The sequence below is a fragment of the Eleginops maclovinus genome, chromosome 1 (genome assembly GCF_036324505.1).
Source record: "Eleginops maclovinus isolate JMC-PN-2008 ecotype Puerto Natales chromosome 1, JC_Emac_rtc_rv5, whole genome shotgun sequence".
In the NCBI taxonomy this organism is placed as follows: domain Eukaryota; kingdom Metazoa; phylum Chordata; class Actinopteri; order Perciformes; family Eleginopidae; genus Eleginops; species Eleginops maclovinus.
In genome coordinates this window covers 6,655,256-6,676,278 of record NC_086349.1, presented here as the reverse complement: position 1 = coordinate 6,676,278, position 21,023 = coordinate 6,655,256, and the positions used below count along the sequence as shown (strand labels likewise).

General features: G+C 38.8%; 1 protein-coding gene across 2 annotated transcripts in view; it reads left to right on the top strand.

Annotated features, from left to right (window-relative positions):
* The first annotated feature begins 6 nt into the window (after positions 1–6).
* The window catches only part of chchd6a (coiled-coil-helix-coiled-coil-helix domain containing 6a), a 61,536-nt gene continuing 40,519 nt past the window's right edge, over positions 7–21,023 (top strand). For both annotated transcript variants that reach the window (XM_063886463.1, XM_063886455.1), the window contains exons 1-4: positions 7–222; positions 1,664–1,757; positions 4,636–4,768; positions 6,105–6,237. In XM_063886463.1, coding sequence (XP_063742533.1) covers positions 112–222; positions 1,664–1,757; positions 4,636–4,768; positions 6,105–6,237 — 471 coding nt within the window. In that variant the 5' untranslated portion in view covers positions 7–111. The remainder of the gene's footprint in view (positions 223–1,663; positions 1,758–4,635; positions 4,769–6,104; positions 6,238–21,023) is intronic.

Genomic DNA, 21,023 nt, shown 5'->3' with positions numbered 1-21,023 from the left:
GCCTCTTTGAAAGGGGGATGGTTTAAGAAGAATCTGGCAACCTGCATTTAATCTGTCACACATTTTGTCATTGGGCAGGACAACATCAATTCATGTTAGTAATACTTTTCTATGCAAGGTCGCCTAACAGCAGAAGATATGGGTTCAGGAGAGAGTACGACCCGAAAGGTATCTTTCGGTGTCGATGATGAGGACCGAGTCAGGATTCTCCGTGGTGTCAAGGTAACGCTAATCAAGCTAGCGTTTGATAAACCATGCTAACATTACTTTAATCTGACGGCTAGCGCTAACTAGCCGTTAGCTGTTGCTTCACAGCAAATGAAGTTATTTATTATTCTGTGTTGCATATACGTTTGGTTTACAACCATTAAAGCGACTGCTGATGTGAGGAGGATGTACAGGGATGGAGGGGCTGGGACAGGTTGATGTGTGATCTGAAACAACCCTTTTTTCTTACACCAAGCTTATATCGTAAAATGACTCAGTTAAAGTTGTACCCTGTTTATTGGCAAAATAACATAATATAACGGATAATCAAGACCATCTAGGAAACTTCAGGTTCTTCTTGTTAATTCGGCATATACATTGCCCATCCAGAAGCACTCCATTATTTAAAATCTTACATTTTTACAATTCCCAAGCAGCTGTCAGCGTTTGCTACCAACGCTAAAGATAATACGTTTAGGTAGAAACTAAGCGAATGAATCGTTGAAGCTTGCTAATATTCAGTTGGAAAATTTATAATTGCTCAGTAGAGACATTGCTAACTCAAAAAGATATTAAAATATGTTGTAGCTATGAAGATATTGTTCATAATGTTTTGCGTTATACATTGGAAAATCTCGAATGAGGTTTGGTGTGCTGCTCTGCCTCTGACACTGCTGCTTTCAAGTGCAACTGTAAATGTCGGACTTTTAATTTACTCTACGCTTATACCATTTTCACAGTTGCATCCATTTATTTCACAGGTTTCCCAGATATATTTTCCAAATACTATATTTTTTCAAAATATAATAAGTTTGTTTCACTGAAAAAGACGTGCAACTCAAGGGCTTCTTTCAAAAATAAAAGTATTAAGCCACAGGCATGCACACACAAAACGGGCACAAAAACCTGTAGCGTGACTAAAGCCATAGCAATTTCTTATGGGAAATATTAGGTGTAGTGACCAAATGTCCTATAAGATTTGAAGGCACCGTCACATCTACTGTAGCTATACTGAAATGCAAGCTGGTCGAGTTTTACAGTAATATAAAAGATACATATGAAACTCAAGAAAATTAGAACTTTATAGTTGTTTTAGTTACAGAAATCATAATCATTGTTAAAATATTTGTAAAACACGGAAAGAACGAGCTTCACAGATAATCCTATTTACCAACTCTGCTTGCACATTCAAATCTAATGAGTCATAGGTACAGTGAGTCAGTGCTGCCTACTGTGGTTTTAAAGAAACAAACCATTTCCTTGGACGGACACACACGCTGCAGCTAGAGCTTCAGCTTTTATGCTGATTTGCAGGTTTATGTCTTATGCCAAAAGGTGTTACAAAATTACTCTATTTCCAAATGTTTGCACAAAGTTGGGTAGTCTTGTGTTGTTTAATATCTGTCTTTATCCATCTTTGCTTGTTTTTAAATACATGGATTCTATTTTTCCTTAGCTATCAGAAGATGTTCTCCAGAGGATGAGAGGAGTAGCCAACATTGCGCCAGAACGCCCCAACTCACCAACCTCAAGCCCTCAGAAAGACACAGGTATCATGCACCTTACAGTGTTCCTAAGAGATATAGCCATTGAAAGTCACATGCTTACCAGATGCATGCCACTGCACATACTGTATGCACACATTATACATCCTGAGAAAGCAATACAGTACCTGTAGCCTTATGTTTGCATATTAATATATGAAATAGGAACTAGGTTAACCATAGGTTGGTTAACTAGTACACATAAGTAAACGCTATTTGAAATCCGTTAACTTTACCAGCTCCTTCAACATTTTTTTTTATTCCTTGCGTTATAAAATGCTGCTACTTATTTTTTACCATGATGTACTTGTGTTTTTTTAATGTATATACACATACAGTATAAACACATACAGTATAAACAGCAACACACACACACACACACACACACACACACACACACACACACACACACACACACACACACACACACACACACACACACACACACACACACACGTCCATAAATATTTGGACAGAGACAAAGTTTTTCTAATTTTGGTTCTGTACATTACCACAATGACTTTGAAATGACACATTTCAGATGCAGTTGAGAAGCAGACTTTCAGCTTCAGTGGGTTGAACAAAAAGTTTGCATAAAAATGTGAGGAACTAAAGCATTTTTTAAACCCAATTCCTTCATTTCAGGGGCTCAAAAGTTATTGGACAAATTCAATAACTGAAAATAAAATGTTCATTTCTAATACTTGGTAACCCTTTGCTGGCAATGACTGCCTGAAGTCTTGAACTCATGGACATCACCAGACGCTGGGTTTCCTCCCTTTTAATGCTCTGCCAGGCCTTTACTGCAGCGGTTTTGAGTTTCTGTTTGTTTTTGGGCCTTTCTGTCTGAAGTTTAGTCTTTAACAAGTGAAATGCATGCTCAATTGGGTTGAGATCAGGTGACTGACTTGGCCATTCAAGAATATTCCACTTCTGTGCTTTAATAAACTCCTGGGTTGCTTTGGCTGTATGTTTTGGGTCATTGTCCATCTGTATTATGAAACGCCGCCCAATCAAGTCGGCTGCATTTGGCTGGATTTGAGCAGACAGTATGTCTCTGAACACCTCAGAATTAATCCGGCTGCTTCTGTCCGGTGTCACATCATCAATAAGCACTAGTGACCCAGAGCCACTGGCAACCATGCATGCCCAAGCCATCACACTGCCTCTGCCGTGTTTTACAGATGATGTGGTATGCTTTGGATCATGAGCTGTACCACGCCTTCTCCATACCTTTTTCTAGCCATCATTCTGGTAGAGGTTGATCTTGGTTTCATATGTCCAAAGAATGTTCTTCCAGAACTGTGCTGGCTTTTTTAGATGTTTTTTAGCAAAGTCCAATCTAGCCTTTCTATTCTTGAGGCTTATGAGTGGCTTGCACCGTGCAGTGAACCCTCTGTATTTACTTTCATGCAGTCTCCTCTTTATGCGAGACTTGGACATTGATACGCCTACCTCCTGGAGAGTGTTGTTCACTTGGTTGGCTGTTGTGAAGGGGTTTCTCTTCACCATGGAAATGATTCTGCGATCATCCCCCACTGTTGTCTTCCTTGGACCTCCAGGTCTTGTTGCGTTGTTGAGTTCACCAGTGCTTTCTTTCTCTCTCAGGATGTACCAAACTGTAGATTTTGCCACTCCTAATATTGTAGCAATTTCTCGGATGGGTTTTTTCTGTTTTCGCAGCTTAAGGATGGTTTGTTTCACCTGCATGGAGAGCTCCTTTGACCGCATGTTGTCTTCACAGCAAAATCTTCCAAATGCAAGCACCACACCTCAAATCAACTCCAGGCCTTTTATCTGCTTAATTGATAATGATATAACGAAGGAAATGCCCACACCTGCCCATGAAACAGCCTTTGAGTCAATTGTCCAATTACTTTTGGTCCCTTTTAAAAGAGGGAGGCACATGTTAAGGAGCTGAAACTCCTAAACCCTTCATCCAATCTGAATGTGGATACCCTCAAATGAAAGCTGAGAGTCTGCACTTTATGTCCATGTCCATTATATAACTATAATTGGAATATGTTTCAGTAAACAGGTAAAAAAACTAAACTTGTGTCAGTGTCCAAATATATATGGAACTAACTGTATATACGTGTGTATATATATATATACATATATATACACATTCATTTTGTAATAACGTGTTCTTACCTTTTTATAAGTCTACGCGTTCTCTTTTTGCCTTTTTATTGCCTTTTTTTCCCGCTTGGGGATGAATAAGGGAATTCTGATTCTGAACTGTATAGCAGTGGGGGAAAAGATTTTTACTGTTAATCTCAAATTTTATGTCCCCAACTTTGTTGTTTTAACACAAAGCTCAACTTTTTCTTGTTAAATGACAACTTCCTCCTTGTCATATATATTAGGACTTTATTTCCCGTAATGGAATAATGTTTTTTTGTAATATTACAACCTTTTTTGCCTGAAACATTTTAATTAAATTATGACTTTATTCTTAAAATCTTGGAGAACTCTTAAAATATGAACTTGTGCTGGAATTTTGCTCAAACACATAAGCTATTAAAATCTAGGGGTTTATAATTCAAATCTATTTATTTATTTAATAGGATAGCCGTTAGCTGATTCATACATAAATTATCGCTCTACATGTGTGGTCACTTGACTGGAATATCATAAATATTTAAAAGCATTACAGGATGCCTGAGAGCTTTACTGCATTATATTCCATTTTTATATCTTCAAATGTTATCTGATGCCTGAATGTTGTCTTTTCCTTTAAGACATTTCCACCTTACATTTATGAAGAAAAGGCAGGAATGAGTACACATTAACTGAGTGTTTAACGCTTACTCTTTTGCACGCCCTTATTGAAATATTAATGCAGCTTTTTTCCTGTTTTAATTCGCTATGTCTTGTCCAGGTGCCTCTCGCAGCGCTAGCTTAAGCCCCCCACCCCAGTCGAGCCCCAAGCAGCAGGCCCAGCCCAGCCCCCAGCCCGGCCCCCAGCCCAGCAGTAGCAAACCTGCTTCCTACGCTAAGGAGGAGCAGAAAAGGTAAATGGTTGACAAGCATTCATTTTTTCTGGTGATAATTAAAGAGACGTTGAAAACTTATGTACAAAAATATCCACATCAGACTTCATGTGTATTTATAGTTACTAATGCTGCGTCTTTAATTAACTGTAAAAAATGTGAAGCTTGTGGGTTGGCCACTGGCTGCCTATCTTTGTGCCAACTTAAAGGGCACGCAAAAAGAAACCGTCCCTGGTAAGTGTTAAGGCCCCAACAGTGCCCCTTTTCTGCTCTGAAATCATAAAAACTAGTCTAGCTGATTAAATAAAGCTAGGTGTTACAACTATGCTGCATTGTGACAGCATTGTCAGCCTGTTATGAAGGTCAATGGCTACTACAATTCACATATGAAGCTACAAGTATTGTTTAAAAAAACATACAATTTGTACCTTGCTCTCAATGAGCTGCTTATTCCATGTTCCCTTTGTGTGAGTACTTTTTCTTTTTGGGGAAGTCCGGGGCTCAGTGCAATATAAATGGATGCCTGTACATACGGCTAATGTAAAGTCATATCGTTGTTACCACATTATAGCTAAGGAATTTAAATGAAGTTACATTTTGGGTAAAATGCCCTCAATATTTTAAAATTGGGATAACACAGTATGGTATTTGCATACTCATGTTGACCTAAAGCAAACTGACACGTTTTTGCATCAACCTATGGTAATATACAGTATATACTCTCCTAACAACTGTAATAGTTTTAAAAGGAAAAAAAGCCTCATCAAAACAACTCTTTTTGAGTCCAGGAAGCAATCCAACCCATAAAACTGTTGGACAATAAACCTTTAATCGAAAAAAAAGAATAACCATCAAATTAGCATAAAACAAAGGTTGTAAAACTTATTGAAAAGTTCTGTATCACTGCTGTAGATCAAACTAAAGATTAACCAATCAAATCCATATTTAACTGCCTGGTTTATCAATCACTCTGCTATTTCTTATAACAAAAGGAAAAATATATAATTTCTTTAGTACAGTTTATATTCTCCATGTATTTGACTGGTCTGGTGAAAGTTGGTATATGCTGCCCCCTTGTGGAAATATGTTCAACAAAAAAAGCATTTAGAAAGGTGTGTGTGTGTGTGTGTGTGTGTGTGTGTGTGTGTGTGTGTGTGTGTGTGTGTGTGTGTGTGTGTGTGTGTGTGTGTGTGTGTGTGTGTGTGTGTGTGTGTGTGTGTGTGTGTGTGTGTGTGTGTGTGTGTGTGTGTGTGTGTGTGTGTGTGTGTGTGTGTGTGTGTGTGTGTGTGTGTGTGTGTGTGTGTGTGTGTGTGTGTGTGTGTGTGTGTGTGTGTGTGTGTGTGTGTGTGTGTTTCAGGTATGAACGGCAGCAGACTGCGTTGAAGGAGGAACTGGCCAAAGTGGAGAAAAGAGAGAAAGATGCAGCGAGAGATGAGATGACCAAAGCCTTGACGCAGAAACGCATGGAAGCTGAGAATGCCAAAAAACTGGTACACACACACACACGCACACACACACAAATTGCCTTTGCTCACATTAATGGTTGTGCTGTTTGATGTCATAGAAGTGTTTTTTTTCTTTTTATATTTTTATTAATTGAAATCGAGCGTCATTTTCAAGACCAATAGTCCTAAAGACAGAGACGCCAGTAATGGTTTTCAATGAATATAAAGTTGCTGCTCTCACAATAACAGGCAGGAGCCGCTCAACATAAATAACTACTAGAAATTGTATTATGTAAGGGACTAGTTTCTGCACTAACCATTTACTGTACACAAATTGTTGGTCCATAATTCTTGATGCTGCGGAAGTTTGCTAAAGCATGTTTACCAATAACCCTCATACACACATCAATTGCATATTTAAAATGCAATGCATGACAGTGCTGACTACATGCAATGTTGTTTCGTGCTTTTGTTTGTGTTTAGCACTGCGCAGTTAGATGGTCACCCTCATGTCAAAATTTAAACAAGAAATGTATTGATGTAATGCAGCCCCAAGAAAACAACATAGAGTATGTGCACACGTTTTCTAGAGCAGGTCAAAAGTCGATTTCAAAGTTAATATTAATAAAAGCCCTGTTGGTAAACAAATGAGATTCAAACTGGATTACATGGCTTTTATACTCTTGAAAAAACTGCATATGAGGTAGAGTTAAAGAATTCTGCTGTGATCCATGAACTTAATAGAAGTTGTCAAGTGATTTCTTTAAAAATATCCTTGCTATGAAATAAGAGGTCTTTATGTGCTTGTATGTAATGACCCCTCTTCCAGTTGTGCATTACAGCCAACATGCATCATTTTAAGTTTGTTTTGGGCTGTCATTTACAGTTTACTCGACCTAGGACTGGGTGATATGAAGAAAATCAATTATCAAAGTGCACTTTATTGTCAATTCCTCTATTTGTGTTACACAGTTATTCTAAATGATGTCTCTCACCATCCCAGAGAATATTAAAAGACATTTCTGTAAATGTCTTGGCCAATAGTTAGGGTATTTTTTATCTGTATTCCCTGGACAGACTACAACAAGTTAACAAGTCAATACAATCAGTGAAAACTTGCAACATAGAGGCTTACAATACATAACATGCTAATATACCACCCCCTCCCCCCAAAAAAAGAATTGCTGATAAATAATCACCAGGAATGTGGAAAGAAGTATTATCTTCTCGCTGTAACTTCCACAGCTGACCTGCGGAGCTGTCGTAATCTTTGTCTCTTTTTAAAAGGAATTCATTGTAGCACCTTCGAGTTGAACACTTGGCTTTACATGCGGTTTAGTGATAAAGCTGTGTAAAAGTGGATTTATTTAAGTAGCAGGAGATTGGTTTGTTTTGTCACATTTCCTGATTACCTCTGGTTTAATCACACGTTGGAGATAAATGAAGACTTCATATTACATTTCTATTTTCCATAGTGATGCTCCTCCTGCCTCCCCCTCCTTTCACCTCCTTCTATCTCCCCCTCTCTTAACCATTTTCCATCTCTCTCTTTTCCTTGCTGTCCTTCTGTCTTCTCCCCCTTCCCCCCACCCTCAATCTCCCTCTTCCCACCCCTGCCTATTACTCTCCCCTTCCTGCCCTGGAGACGGTATTATCAGTGCAGCGCAAGCGGTAAATTGCACCCTGAGAGTTTCCTGCAGCTGGAGATAGAAGCGGTGCGGGGTTAGAGGTATAGGCGTGGGAAGGGGGAGAGCTTGTTCTACACACCTGACGGCTCCTGTTTTCATGTGACTCTTCCTCCCTTCCCCTCCTCTCCTACCTGTCTTTCCCGCCTCCGTTTTGAGACATGCTGTAGTACCTGCCTTATCTCCACTCCAACACACTCCCTCCGCTAATAGAAAGCCACTGGAGGGACGACGAGAACTGAATGACTGGTTGAGCAGCACACCCCCCCCCACCCCACTATACTGAGAGCTGTGTGTAATTACTGTTGCTTGCGTTATGAATACATCACAAACATACTTAATATTTGCTCATATACATTTTTTTCACCGCTGTGGAATCAGAGGGCCTAATCGTCTACTTGCAATTTGTCCTATTAAAATACCACAAAACTTTTCTTTTTAATAATTCACAATGTGATGCAGTGGAATTTTAGTTTCAAAGGCTTAACTTTAATATGCACGATATCTACACCATAATTGTTGGCAATGAAAATCTTCTACCAGTGCAGCAAAGAATATACTTAAGACATTAAAGGAAAAAAAGTGCAAATGAACCAGTGGTGCAAAATAAACTATGTATGTAAAACAGAATAGGATAAAACACAATGTACAGTTATATGCTGTACAGTGAAATACTATGCTTATCTTAATAATATGTGGGTTGTAGACAGATGTATTTTCTCTAAGAAAGTGATAAATAAGTTGTAAATGGACTGGTCTTTACATCCCTCAAACGCTTTACTTTCTACGGGTCGTCATTGACCCCTTCACCCCTCATTCAGACAGAGCATTTTTCTCAACTAACCTAACATTCACACACATTCTCACACCGTTGGTCACGCTATTGAGAGCAACTTTGGGTTAAGTGTCTTACCCTACAGACATACAGCCACAGGTTGACTGCAAGTGGCTTTGGAACAAAACTGTCCCAGAGTCTGGTGGTCTGGGTCCGGATTTAACCAGGGTTATGGTCAGTGTATGCAATCGTTATTTCAAACCGTGCCAATATAAACCTTCCTTTTTTTTAATTGAAGGCCCTGTTTAAAAAACAAAAGGCCTGATTTTATGATTTTAAACTTTGGTTGCATTCCACACATGAATAGACATTTCTCAGAAGTTATTTCCTATTTTAATTATAATACAAAGAATGACATTTAATTTGCATACCGCTAAAGAGATGATACTGTTGAGTCTTTTAATTTCCCTCCTAAATGATTCATAGTTAATTCTAAGACAATACAATCTGTGTTTCAATATTCTTATAGTTTGAAGTAATATAACCATAAAACAAAGAAGGAACAATTGGTTTGGCATTTTCTACACCTGATTTATTGTTAGTAAATTAAAATGTCAGTTTGAATGTAAAATCAGACAGTGTATGAAATCAGATTTCAGGGTAAAGTAATGGCAGCGTTTTGCAAGAAAGTCACAGCCAATCAGTAAACACAATTATACAGAATCCTGTTACTTCTGCAGTTGCGCTGTGCTGAAGCCCCACGTCCAATCTGCAGCGTCACGGGAGCGCCACGTCCAATCTCAGATGTGAAAGAAGAGATATTCAAGTATTGGGTATTTTATTAGCTAAGAGAAAACAAATATATACAGTGGGGCAAAAAAGTATTTAGTCAGCCACCAATTGTGCAAGTTCTCCCATTTAAAAAGATGAGAGAGGCCTGTAATTTTTATCATAGGTATACCTCAACCATGAGAGACAGAATGAGAAAAAAAATCCAGGAAATCACATTGTAGGATTTTTAATGAATTAATTGGTAAATTCCTCGGTAAAATAAGTATTTGGTCACCTACAAACAAGCAAGATTTCTGGCTCTCACAGACCTGTAACTTCTTCTTTAAGAGGCTCCTCTGTCCTCCACTCGTTACCTGTATTAATGGCACCTTTTTGAACTCGTTATCAGTATAAAAGACACCTGTCCACAACCTCAAACAGTCATACTCCAAACTCCACTATGGCCAAGACCAAAGAGCTGTCAAAGGAGACCAGAGACAAAATTGTAGACCTGCACCAGGCTGGGAAAAGTGAATCTGCAATAGGTAAGCAGCTTGGTTTGAAGAAATCAACTGTGGGAGCAATTATTAGAAAATGGAAGACATACAAGACCACTGCTAATCTCCCTCGCTCTGGGGCTCCACGCAAGATCTCACCCCGTGGGGTCAAAATGATCACAAGAACGGTGAGCAAAAATCCCAGAACCACATGGGGGGACCTAGTGAATGACCTGCAGAGAGCTGGGACCAAAGTAACAGAGGCTACCATCAGCAACACACTACGCCGCCAGGGACTTAAATCCTGCAGTTCCAGACGCGTCCCCCTGCTTAAGCCAGTACATGTCCAGGCCCGTCTGAAGTTTGCTAGAGGGCATTTGGATGATCCAGAAGAGGATTGGGAGAATGTCATATGGTCAGATGAAACCAAAATAGAACTTTTTGGTAAAAACTCAACTCGTCGTGTTTGGAGGAGAAAGAATGCAGAGTTGCATCCAAAGAACACCATACCTACTGTGAAGCATGGGGGTGGAAACATCATGCTTTGGGGCTGTTTTTCTGCAAAGGGACCAGGACGACTGATCCGTGTAATGGAAAGAATGAATGGGGCCATGTATCGTGAGATTTTGAGTGAAAACCTCCTTCCATCAGCAAGGGCACTGAAGATGAAGCGTGGCTGGGTCTTTCAGCATGACAATGATCCCAAACACACCGCCAGGGCAACGAAGGAGTGGCTTCGTAAGAAGCATTTCAAGGTCCTGGAGTGGCCTAGCCAGTCTCCAGATCTCAACCCCATAGAAAATCTTTGGAGGGAGTTGAAAGTCCGTGTTGCCCAGCGACAGCCCCAAAACATCACTGCTTTAGAGGAGATCTGCATGGAGGAATGGGCCAAAATACCAGCAACAGTGTGTGAAAACCTTGTGAAGACTTACAGAAAACGTTTGACCTCTGTCATTGCCAACAAAGGGTATATAACAAAGTATTGAGATGAACTTTTGTTATTGACCAAATACTTATTTTCCACAATCATTTGAAATAAATTCTTTAAAAATCCTACAATGTGATTTTCTGGATTTTTTTTTCTCATTCTGTCTCTCATAGTTGAGGTATACCTATGATAAAAATTACAGGCCTCTCTCATCTTTTTAAATGGGAGAACTTGCACAATTGGTGGCTGACTAAATACTTTTTTGCCCCACTGTATCTGCTGATTTACAGCTGTCTCTTTCTAAGTTAAAGAGGCCATATTCTGCATTTTAGGTTTTCCCTTTCCCGTAGTGCTTTATATAGGTTTTTGTGCATGTGAATGGTTTGCAAAATTCCCAAAGTTCCCTCTGCCTGAAAAAGTCTTGATTAGACTCCTTTGTTTATCTCACAAACTTAGTGACATCACTCTCGCTAAGGGGAACTATACGTTCCTAAATGGCTGATTGTATCTCGACAAAGTTGATGCGCTCCTATGGTCAGAAAGCTATATTTAGCAGGCGGCCCATGTTAATATCACAGCCTCTGAGGGGGAAGTTTTTGCGCTGACAGTTATGCAATATTGCCTGGAGAAACAGGATGTGGAAGACTAAACATATGAGAAGCAAGAGCTGACAGCTGATTAAGCATTTACTAAGTAATTGGGAGCAAGAAGGATATGAAGATGAAAAAGAAGTGACTGCACATTTTGTGAATGTTGACAAATGAAGAGGAGCCAAGAATAAATGAAAGAGAAGATGACGTGCCTTTCCTGTATCATTTAAAGTGACTGCAGAATCATGAGGAAGTGGCAGAGCAGAGCAATGGGAGGATGAGAAGTAAGGAGCGACTAATACTGAAGTTGCTTCAGTGCTTTTAGGAGAGGCATTGGGGAAAGAAGGTTACAAGCTGATATTTTGTACAATTAAGAGAGCTTAGAGAAAGAGGACAGGAAGGAGGAGTATTGACAGGAAGGAGGAGAGAAACACATTGCCCGGCATTCACCTTGAAGAAAATGATGTTTGGTGAGTCAACATCACTGTAATACAAACGGTTAAAGAGGCAAACCATATTAAAGATGACAAGTGCTCTCCAAAATTCTGCACTATAATAGGGTTTCATATTCACTGCTTTTGTTTCAGTTGAGAATAAATCTTCCAGTTGAAATATATGAACTTTTCCGTAAACCCCCAGTGACTTCACTGTAGATCTGGTGTAGAAGCTTGTTATTGAACAACACGGTCAAAGACCTAAAGCCCATTCGTTTAAGCGTATCGGCCAGCAGACACTGGACAGTGCTGCCAGTGAGTGTTGTACTTGTATCGCCTTACATGTACATGTGTCCTACTGTCTCTACAGTCGAGAGCTTGGACAGACTCATTTATACAAATTGTGAGAACAAGAGATTCCATTTGTATTAATAAAATAATTTAAATATGTAAAGGGTAGCAGAAATAAATAATAAAAGTCAAGGAGCAGAAGCTAGTCTGTCATACAAGATCAGTGATACTTTTTTGAGCTATCGTTGTCATCTATCCATCCGTATTTCCACCCATGGTCAATTGTTTATCCAGAGTCGGGTCATGGGGGAAGCAGTTCCAGCAGAGGACCCCAAACTTCCCTTTCCATGGCCACATCAACCAGCTCTGAGTTTGGGTTTCCAAGGCGCTCCAAGACCAGTGGGAAGATAAAATCCCCCAGCTGTTCCTGGGTCAGCCCTTCGGTCTCCTCCCAGCTGGACTTGCATGGAACACTTTCCTAGGAAGGCATTCAGGAGTCATCCTTACCAGGTGCCCGAACCACCTCAACTGGATGCCCGAACCACCTCAACTGGCTCCATCCCAGTATGACTGAACTTCTCACCTTGTCCTTAAGATTCCAGCCATCCTCCGGTGGAAACCCATTTTCGCACTTGTATTCGCAATCTCATGACCCATTCTTCATGACCATAGGTGTGAGTAGAAACATTGTCAAAGAAACACTTTTGCACGCTCTGCCCAGCGCCCTGTGTCAAAAAGACTATGTGGACCCTACCATTGTGATGAATTAAAATAATCGATCAGCCCTACAACTAACTTTTTAAAGTGCAGCTAACTGCAGGAAAAAAAGGGGTTAGTGTGAGATTGAAAGAGTGTGCAATAGGTGAGTTGAGGATAAATTGGTAGGGGAAGTGAAATGTAGTATAAACGGTAGAAAGGAAACACTGTATGGTGTGAGTTTAGCCTTGGGTGTGGAACAAAGGTGTGAGGAGAAAGGAGAGAAGGTGCGTGGGAGCTCCGAGTCATGAGTCCGACAAGAATTTTTCAGCTATGTCGTTGCGTCCTTCTTTTCTCCTACCTTTCATTTCCTATCCGGCTTTTGTCCTCCTCTTGAGTGAACTCCTGCTCCCACCATTCCTCTTACCCTTTCTTCATCTTTTAGTCCTCACCCACTGTGCTGCGCAATGTGAACATTCTTTGTTAATAGCAAATCTTCTGCAGATTAATTTCAGAATGAGCGAGGGGAACGGGAGAATGTGAAGAAAGGAAGCAAGTCGAACTAAAGGGCTAAAAAGGATTTTCTCTTTTTATAATGTGTTAATGGCCTTTTGGTGCCTGTTGAAAGCAGGAAAAGGGTTATAAGCCAAATTAGCATAAGGAAAATCTCTCTCTCTTTTGCAGAACAATTAGGAATCGTATTTTATTAGCTGCCCTTTAACTTCCTCTGATGGAGTCTCAGCTAATTCAAAATGCCACTCAGCTTTCCTCATTCTATAAAAACGCCCTGTAAAGCACAACTGAGTCACGCAACAAAGAAAAATGTAAGCTATGTGTACATAACAGCTTTCTTTTAATCGTTAATCTTATAGAATACATTTTTTAAACAGATTATTGAAACACTGGATAACATGGACAATTGGTCTATTCATCCTTACTGTTTGAATCAGGATACATCTGCAATAACTGATTTTTTTTTTCACAGTTAAGCAGCAATCAAAAGTTGTATAACCCATAGCATTGATTTCACCTTTTAGGATGCTTTTGCAAACTTTTAACATAACCAAAGCAGTAAAGTTATTAGCCAACAGCTGAAAGAGGCTAGAAAGCCTATTGAGGTCAAGATGAACTGATAAATGCCTTATTCCCCATTGTTTTGTTGTTGATCCAATCACGGTCATATTACGGACTCATGTTGGCATCATGGCTTGTTAGTAACCACCTTTTTAAACACACAAAGCCTCATACATTGAACAGGGGGTGTCTACCGATGTATTTCATGATGTAGAAGATAATGTGAAAATCTTTATAAGCTTGTGTTAATCACAGACCCTTATTTCATCCTTCTAACCAAATACTTGTTTTAAAAACAAATGACTATGAGACGAGGGGAACTCGTCTCAAAGAATTTCTCAAAGTAGTTGCTCAAATATTCCGTTCACTGAGAAATGTGTCACAGTACAGATCCTAAAAAAGCTTTCTCTTTGGTTTCGCTGAGACTTCAATGCCAAATTGAGCTGTAGATTGACGGGAAATGTTCTGCGGATATTTTAAGACGAGCCAATCATGTCTTCATTTGATACATTATTTTTACAAATCCTTGCTTTAAGCAACAATGTAGACATACAATACCTGAAAATGTGTATGTTAAATTGTATAGCCGGGCAGATTGATAGACATTTTTGAACACATTTTTGGAGGCAAATTTCACCTGTATTAAGCCTGCATTTTAAACGTTAAAGCTCCATAAGATGCATCATTTGGCAGGTTTTACCTTTTTGGTAAAAACATATTAGACTCTATTTACAGTTGTTACTCAATGGCAGCTGTTGAAAAATGCTGGATTTACCGGTTCCCCCAAGTGACACTAGATGGCAACCCAAGCCTATTCCACTTTCCCTCTCTCTTCATTTCTCTATTTGCTGTCTGCTGCTTTGTATCTCTGCACATCATGCACTATATTAAGTTAAGTGTGAAATTGTCTTGTTGAACAGCCACAGTCACAAGTGGTATTGCACAGGTCCCCCGTGTTAATCTGATTTACCTAATCCCTCTCATAAAATGACCTTTCATCTCTCAAATTGTTTTTATTGCTTCAGGTGCGCCACAGTGACAGGGAACATTTTATCGTGATGTTTAAATGACTTCCAACTAAGAGGTGAATTCTGCCAAAAGCTGTTGACGGTCTTTGTCTCACCTGCGTTCGTAGTGATGAAAGAATATCAATCAAAATGTATTGTTCCACGGATTGTAACACGCTTAATAACAGTCACTTTGAGTTTCAGTCACTATAGTAACTAGCTGTGTGTCTGCTTGTTTCTCTGCTGGTTTAACAACACTCTTTCTCTGAGTGTGTAGTACAATCTGTTAGTTTATCCAACTTTCTCTTTTTAAGTAAAATACTGCACTGCTACTTACCTTATTTACCTGGAAAATTGTGGCCCACTTAAGGCCACAAAAGTTACATTATTAAAAGTATACAATGGATACGTTCAGGTACAGTGTTGATTGTACGTCACTTTGGTTTTGACAGATTTTATAGCCAAATGACTGTTTTTATGCATGAGAAACGAATGAAGATGGACATAAATCAGCAGAAGAGATATCAAGATTTCTATTCCTAAATTTGGGTCCAACTTCCAAAAGGATTGGAAACTTCCCATGATTCAATTGAAAATATATTTTACATTAGACTTCCTTTCCTGATACAGGCCCACCTCCGTGCCAGTTTCCAGGAGGCAAGCACGCAGTCTGCACTTTTATTTTGGTCTAATCAGGACTTTGTTTCCCAAGTCCCAGTATGTTTAAAGTTCTCAAGGCAAAAGCCAAAACCACCCTGATGGAGATGCGGTTTTGGTTTGCTATACCTTCTGTTGTTTTAAAGATCTGCTCTGAATTTGCACGGTTTGAGAGGTTATCAATGAAAACGTAATAAAAGGTAGAGCATTAGTTGTATTACTTTGAGAATTTAGCTGCATTTCCCTACCTTTAATCTAAACCGTGCCATAACCTTATAACTCTTTTAATTTCTTTACTGCTTTGATAATCCTCGTTGCACTACCACATCAAAAGCTCTATCAAAGATTGTCCACGTCTCAGAAATACTCCCCTTAACAACACTTTACAAAGAAGACCAAAGTGAAGCTGAATCCCAAATGTTTTATTCCCAGCAGTATTCTGAGGCGTCAGCGTCACTCCAAAGCGAGATAGCGTTGTATCCCTCCCATCTTTTTGTTTGTGCCGCAGCCGTGCTGGAATGAGCCAGATGTTGTCTCTGATTGGACAAACCCGTATCCCTTGTTTGTACCTAAACCCATGTAATCAGCCAGAGGTTCTCTGCTGATGGAGCGGCAGTGTTGTTTCTCTCACACACACTCAGGAAACTCATTCAGACTCTGGGTACGGGTGTGATAGAAACAGCTGTTTTCACACACACATACCTAGGAGAGAAGCAGATGGGGACATGGTTCATTATAGCCGTACATATGAGCTGGTGAATGGCTTGATGTTTTATCATGTACGCCCCTGACTGCTTATTTAGTCAAACATATGGTAACACGCGGCGATTATGCCGTTTAGATGAGTGAAAAACAGGTTAAATGAGTTGCTTTGCTTTGCATGGGTTTCGACTTGAATTTCAATAGATTTACATCCTTTGAGCAATCTGAAGATTCTCACTGTATGAATACAAAACACATTTTTGCTTTAATTTTGTATTTATGCAAAGGAAATATATTCAAATAGACTGTGAATTCATACACACAGAATTAGAAGGTAAGAAGGTGTAAGAACAGTAAGACAGACAATCTAAAGATATTAAGAGAGTAAAAGAAAAGGATGACCAGATCATAGTGAGAATGATGGGAAAACAGGGTTTCGAAGTGGGTCAAGGAGTTTGTGAGGTACAGATAAGCCCACAGTTGTATCGGTAATTGTAATCTGCAGGAACTGACACGGTTCTGCATGTAAAGTCATTAGACTGCCTGTGAGTGCTGAAAGATTATCTTGTAAGATGAGATAAGTTAGCAGGCAGACAGACAGGAAGTCCAGTTATTATTTGTTACTAAAGAAACAGACTGATTAAAAAAAAAAAAGAATAGATGTCTTTTATCTCAATAATGCAAACTTTACTAGTCCCAATCCACTTTTAGCTGATGCCTGAAGTCACATGTGTTCGCCGTTACTCACTGAATCTATAGTGTTGTTCGTTGAATAGGTTTGATTCCTCTGATGCCTTTTGCTAAATAACTATTGTTATTATTAAGATACTTGTTAAAAGTATTTTAGATACTAACTTGAAGTACACATTAATCTTTGAAAAGTAATTTCTTTCCTAAACAATCCCCCTTTTTAGTATTGCTGATTCAAACTGCAATAAACCTTACAGGAATGAAAACAGAAGGGATTTATTTGTATATGGAAAAACCTTTTGTTGAAATTTGCAATCATTTTTAAATGTAAATATGTGTAAAAAGCCCCTGAGTTTTCTTCTTTTTTTAATACTGTAGCTTAGCAAATTTAACAGGTATAATAGTGGTCTAATTTCATACCACTATAGCCCTAACCCTGTCACATTAGACCACATTTTATAATCATAAAATACTGTATAACAACAAATTACAACATGACAGAGACAGTAGTCAGGCTAAAAGAAATAGATGGAATACAGGAGTAGAACAAGAAGGACCGTTATTGTCCTACTCATTTCTCTAGCTGTAATTATCAGGCAGATTATTATTGAGAGCTAATTTATTGCCTCGCTGGGAGCTATGTGTTAAATAAACGCAGCAGAGTAAATAGAGAGAGAGGGGGAGAACAGACTGCTGCCGCTATCAGATGGCAACACAGCGCCCAAAGGGAATGAGTGAGACGCGTAAGTATCTATTCATACGTGTCAGTCCCAGCGAGCCCAAACACTAGCGTTCCATGTGTTGTGTGCTGATCCATTGGACTGGGGACTTTGGTACGCCGCCCTCCGATGCTCTCTTCCTGGCTCCTTCTGTATTGGGTCGCGGTGTTGGCCCTCCGTCGCTGATATCACTGTGGCGTCTACCCGGCAGACACGCCGACTAACAGCTCAGCCAGCCGCCATCTGTTGTCCCTATAGCGCAGCCTCAAAACCCGCAGTGTTCTGAGCACTGTAAAAAAATATGCTCCAAATTACATTACACGTTATTCAGCTGATGCTTTTAGCCAAAACCACTTAAAAACTATTCAATACCATAGACATGAATACGGAAGCCATTTGGGATTGTGTATCTCCGACTGTTCTGCATGTTGACTGCAGGGGGTTGAACCACTGACCCTCTGATTGGTAGATTAGTGCATTTAACCCCCTCAGCCATAGTTTGGGTTTATGCCGTCTGATTTAGACATTCATTAAGGCTATATTCCTCACATGTTTAATGAGGTATTAAAGCTTTCTTGTGGTACGTGCCATACTAGCGCCTAAAGTGATCAGTTATTTTGCTTATCTAAAAGTACTAATACCTGCATTCAAAATCTTTCAAAAGTAAATATTCAAAGTTATTATCATTAAAATATACCTAAACTATTAGCATTTATAGTACTTGTTAGGCAGGAGGGTCTCTTTCAGGGACAGGATATTATATTATTTCATAGCTATTTTTGCACTGTTCAGTAGTTCAGAATAGCATCATATTTTTTTTATAAAATAACCGGTAACTAAATATGTAGGATGGATATTGAGTATTGAAATACTCAAAGTAAAATTACCTCAAAATAGTTGTTAGTACAGTTCTAAAATAAATGCACTTGTGTTACTTTGCTTATGTGATGAGTTAAATGATAATATATTAACATTTCTGTGAGAAATGTAGGCATATTTCCCTACGATACCCTTACTAACAGGAGAAGCCGGTATTCTCGACAGTAGCGAATACTGGCAACCAATTCTCTGTTTAAATAAAAAAAAACTAAGAATTGTTTTTTTAAATTAAAAAAAATCTAATCAAAGAATAAGCAAACTAAAAAAATGTATCTGACAAGATAAAAGTTTGGCCCAGGTTGAACCTATGGATGGCATTGTCCAAAATGTCTTCCTTGCCCTATGTTTGTCCTATGTTGCCAGGTTAACATACTGTAGGTAATGTATCCGTATGATCCATATTTGCTTCAAATTGTAATGGTTGTTTTCTTGTCCCATTGCAACAACTATCCACCACATTTCATAATAATGGTGTGAGTTATTGTTCCTGCAACCTTGCTGAAAGACGTACTAACAACTCAAAAATATGACTTCTTGGCAGAGTAACAATAATACAATTAAATTCCTTACTTCGCGTGGGTACGATAGTCTAGAGATTGATCCTTGTGCTTCACAGAAGCAATACGTGCTTGTAAAGGATGGCAATACCTTTACACGGTTTTGTTTCGATGTTAAACACACAGATCTTACCTTTGGTTGTACATGCATACATTAAATGGGAGATCCCTTCTGAAATTTGCGGTCCAGCATTCAAAAGAACAGCATTACGAGTTTTCATCCATCAATTTCAATGACAACCCCATTTTTACAGAATCTATAAATCATATTTGAAAAATTTGCAGGAACAAAGTGTGCCAAGGGTTTTGCAACAACTCCGTCTCCAGCTTTTGGAGCTTTTAGATTGTTAGAAGAACCGTCACATTTATCTTAAAAAAGTATCTCCAGTTAACAAGCAATTGCAAACAACTGCTTAAATCTCTGTGCTTGATTTAAGTTCTGCAGTGAGTTTCCATGACAAAAGGTCTCATCTCTCCTTCCTGTGTGCTCACTAATTCCTGCTGTGATTTTTTTTCCCTGTCATTTATTTGTTTCATTAACCCGTCGCTCGTTTTCCCTCATCGTCTTCAGCTCATATCCCCCTCACTACTCCCTCTTGCTTTGTCCTGTCTAGCACATTAACACATTTGTGTTCTCTCTGTGCAGCTTCTAAATAGAAGCTTCACACCTCTAGCTGTGATCTGAATTGATTCATATGTAGAAGGTGTCTGAAGCAGGAAGAATGTGCGATAATATATTTGTAAGCTAATCTCCTGTTTAGCTCTTGGCTAGCAGCTGCCATATTCAATTATGCACCTGATTAATAACTACGGATGTTTTTCTCTGCACGTGTTTTCATTTGTTAAGTATCAAGTCTTCGTCTTGTTTCTTACCTTACCTTACCTGTCTTACCTTGTCATCTGGATGAGTTCTTATTCTTTTTTATTGTTTAATTTTCAGCCATTAAGGACATTTTCCGGCAATTTGAAAACCTGTCAGAGGAGAATGAATTTGATTTCCTGTATGACAAAAGTCAATCTTGTAAGACATTCACACAATGACGTTGTTTGTGTATTGTCATCATAATGGTTCTTTAAAAGCTATTTAAAAAAAAAAAAATCTATTATGTAGTCACATTGCACACATTTTTTGTCTTTAAACAGGATAAAATGAAACATCTTTATAGCTTGTTTAAGAGCAATATATCCTGGAAATGTTCACACTGCTTGCAAACATCACATCCAACATAATTTATTTTGTAAGCTGGATCATTTGGTCAATAAACTGATGGTTGATGTGACAACATACTGTAGTAAAACACAGGCATTGCACTGGGTAAAGTGTTGAGGAAAGGGGAGTAATTTAGTTTTTGAGGCTTGAAACTGTTTCAATAGTACCAAAACTGCCAATGAGGCATTAGAAGATACAAACTATAATTAATAATATTTTACAGGGTTTTTCTTTCTTTTTGAATGAAACAATGCAACTATTGACTCCAATAGTCAAAAACATGACTTCCTATTTATCTTATGTATTTTTCTTGACCTTCAAGGTAAATCAAGTAAAGATGTAAAGGATAATTCATAAGTACTTCAGAAAAGAAGGATGTTTTGAGATTATCCAGTGTGCAATTACACAGCACTGACTGTTTTTTTTTGCCAGTGATACGGCACTTCGCTTTGAAATTACTGCTTCAAAGAATTATGGGATGGCATTATGACCTTTCCTTTGGTAAAGGATGTTCATGCGGTGTCACCTAGGTATAAAGATATGAGGATGGAAGCAAGAAAGCACCTTTTCCTTAGATTATGAGAAATCAAATAGCTTTATTTCGAAGTTATTACTCTGAGCTATGAACATTCTTAAGCCAACATGAGCATTTGAGAAAGACTCTACGGA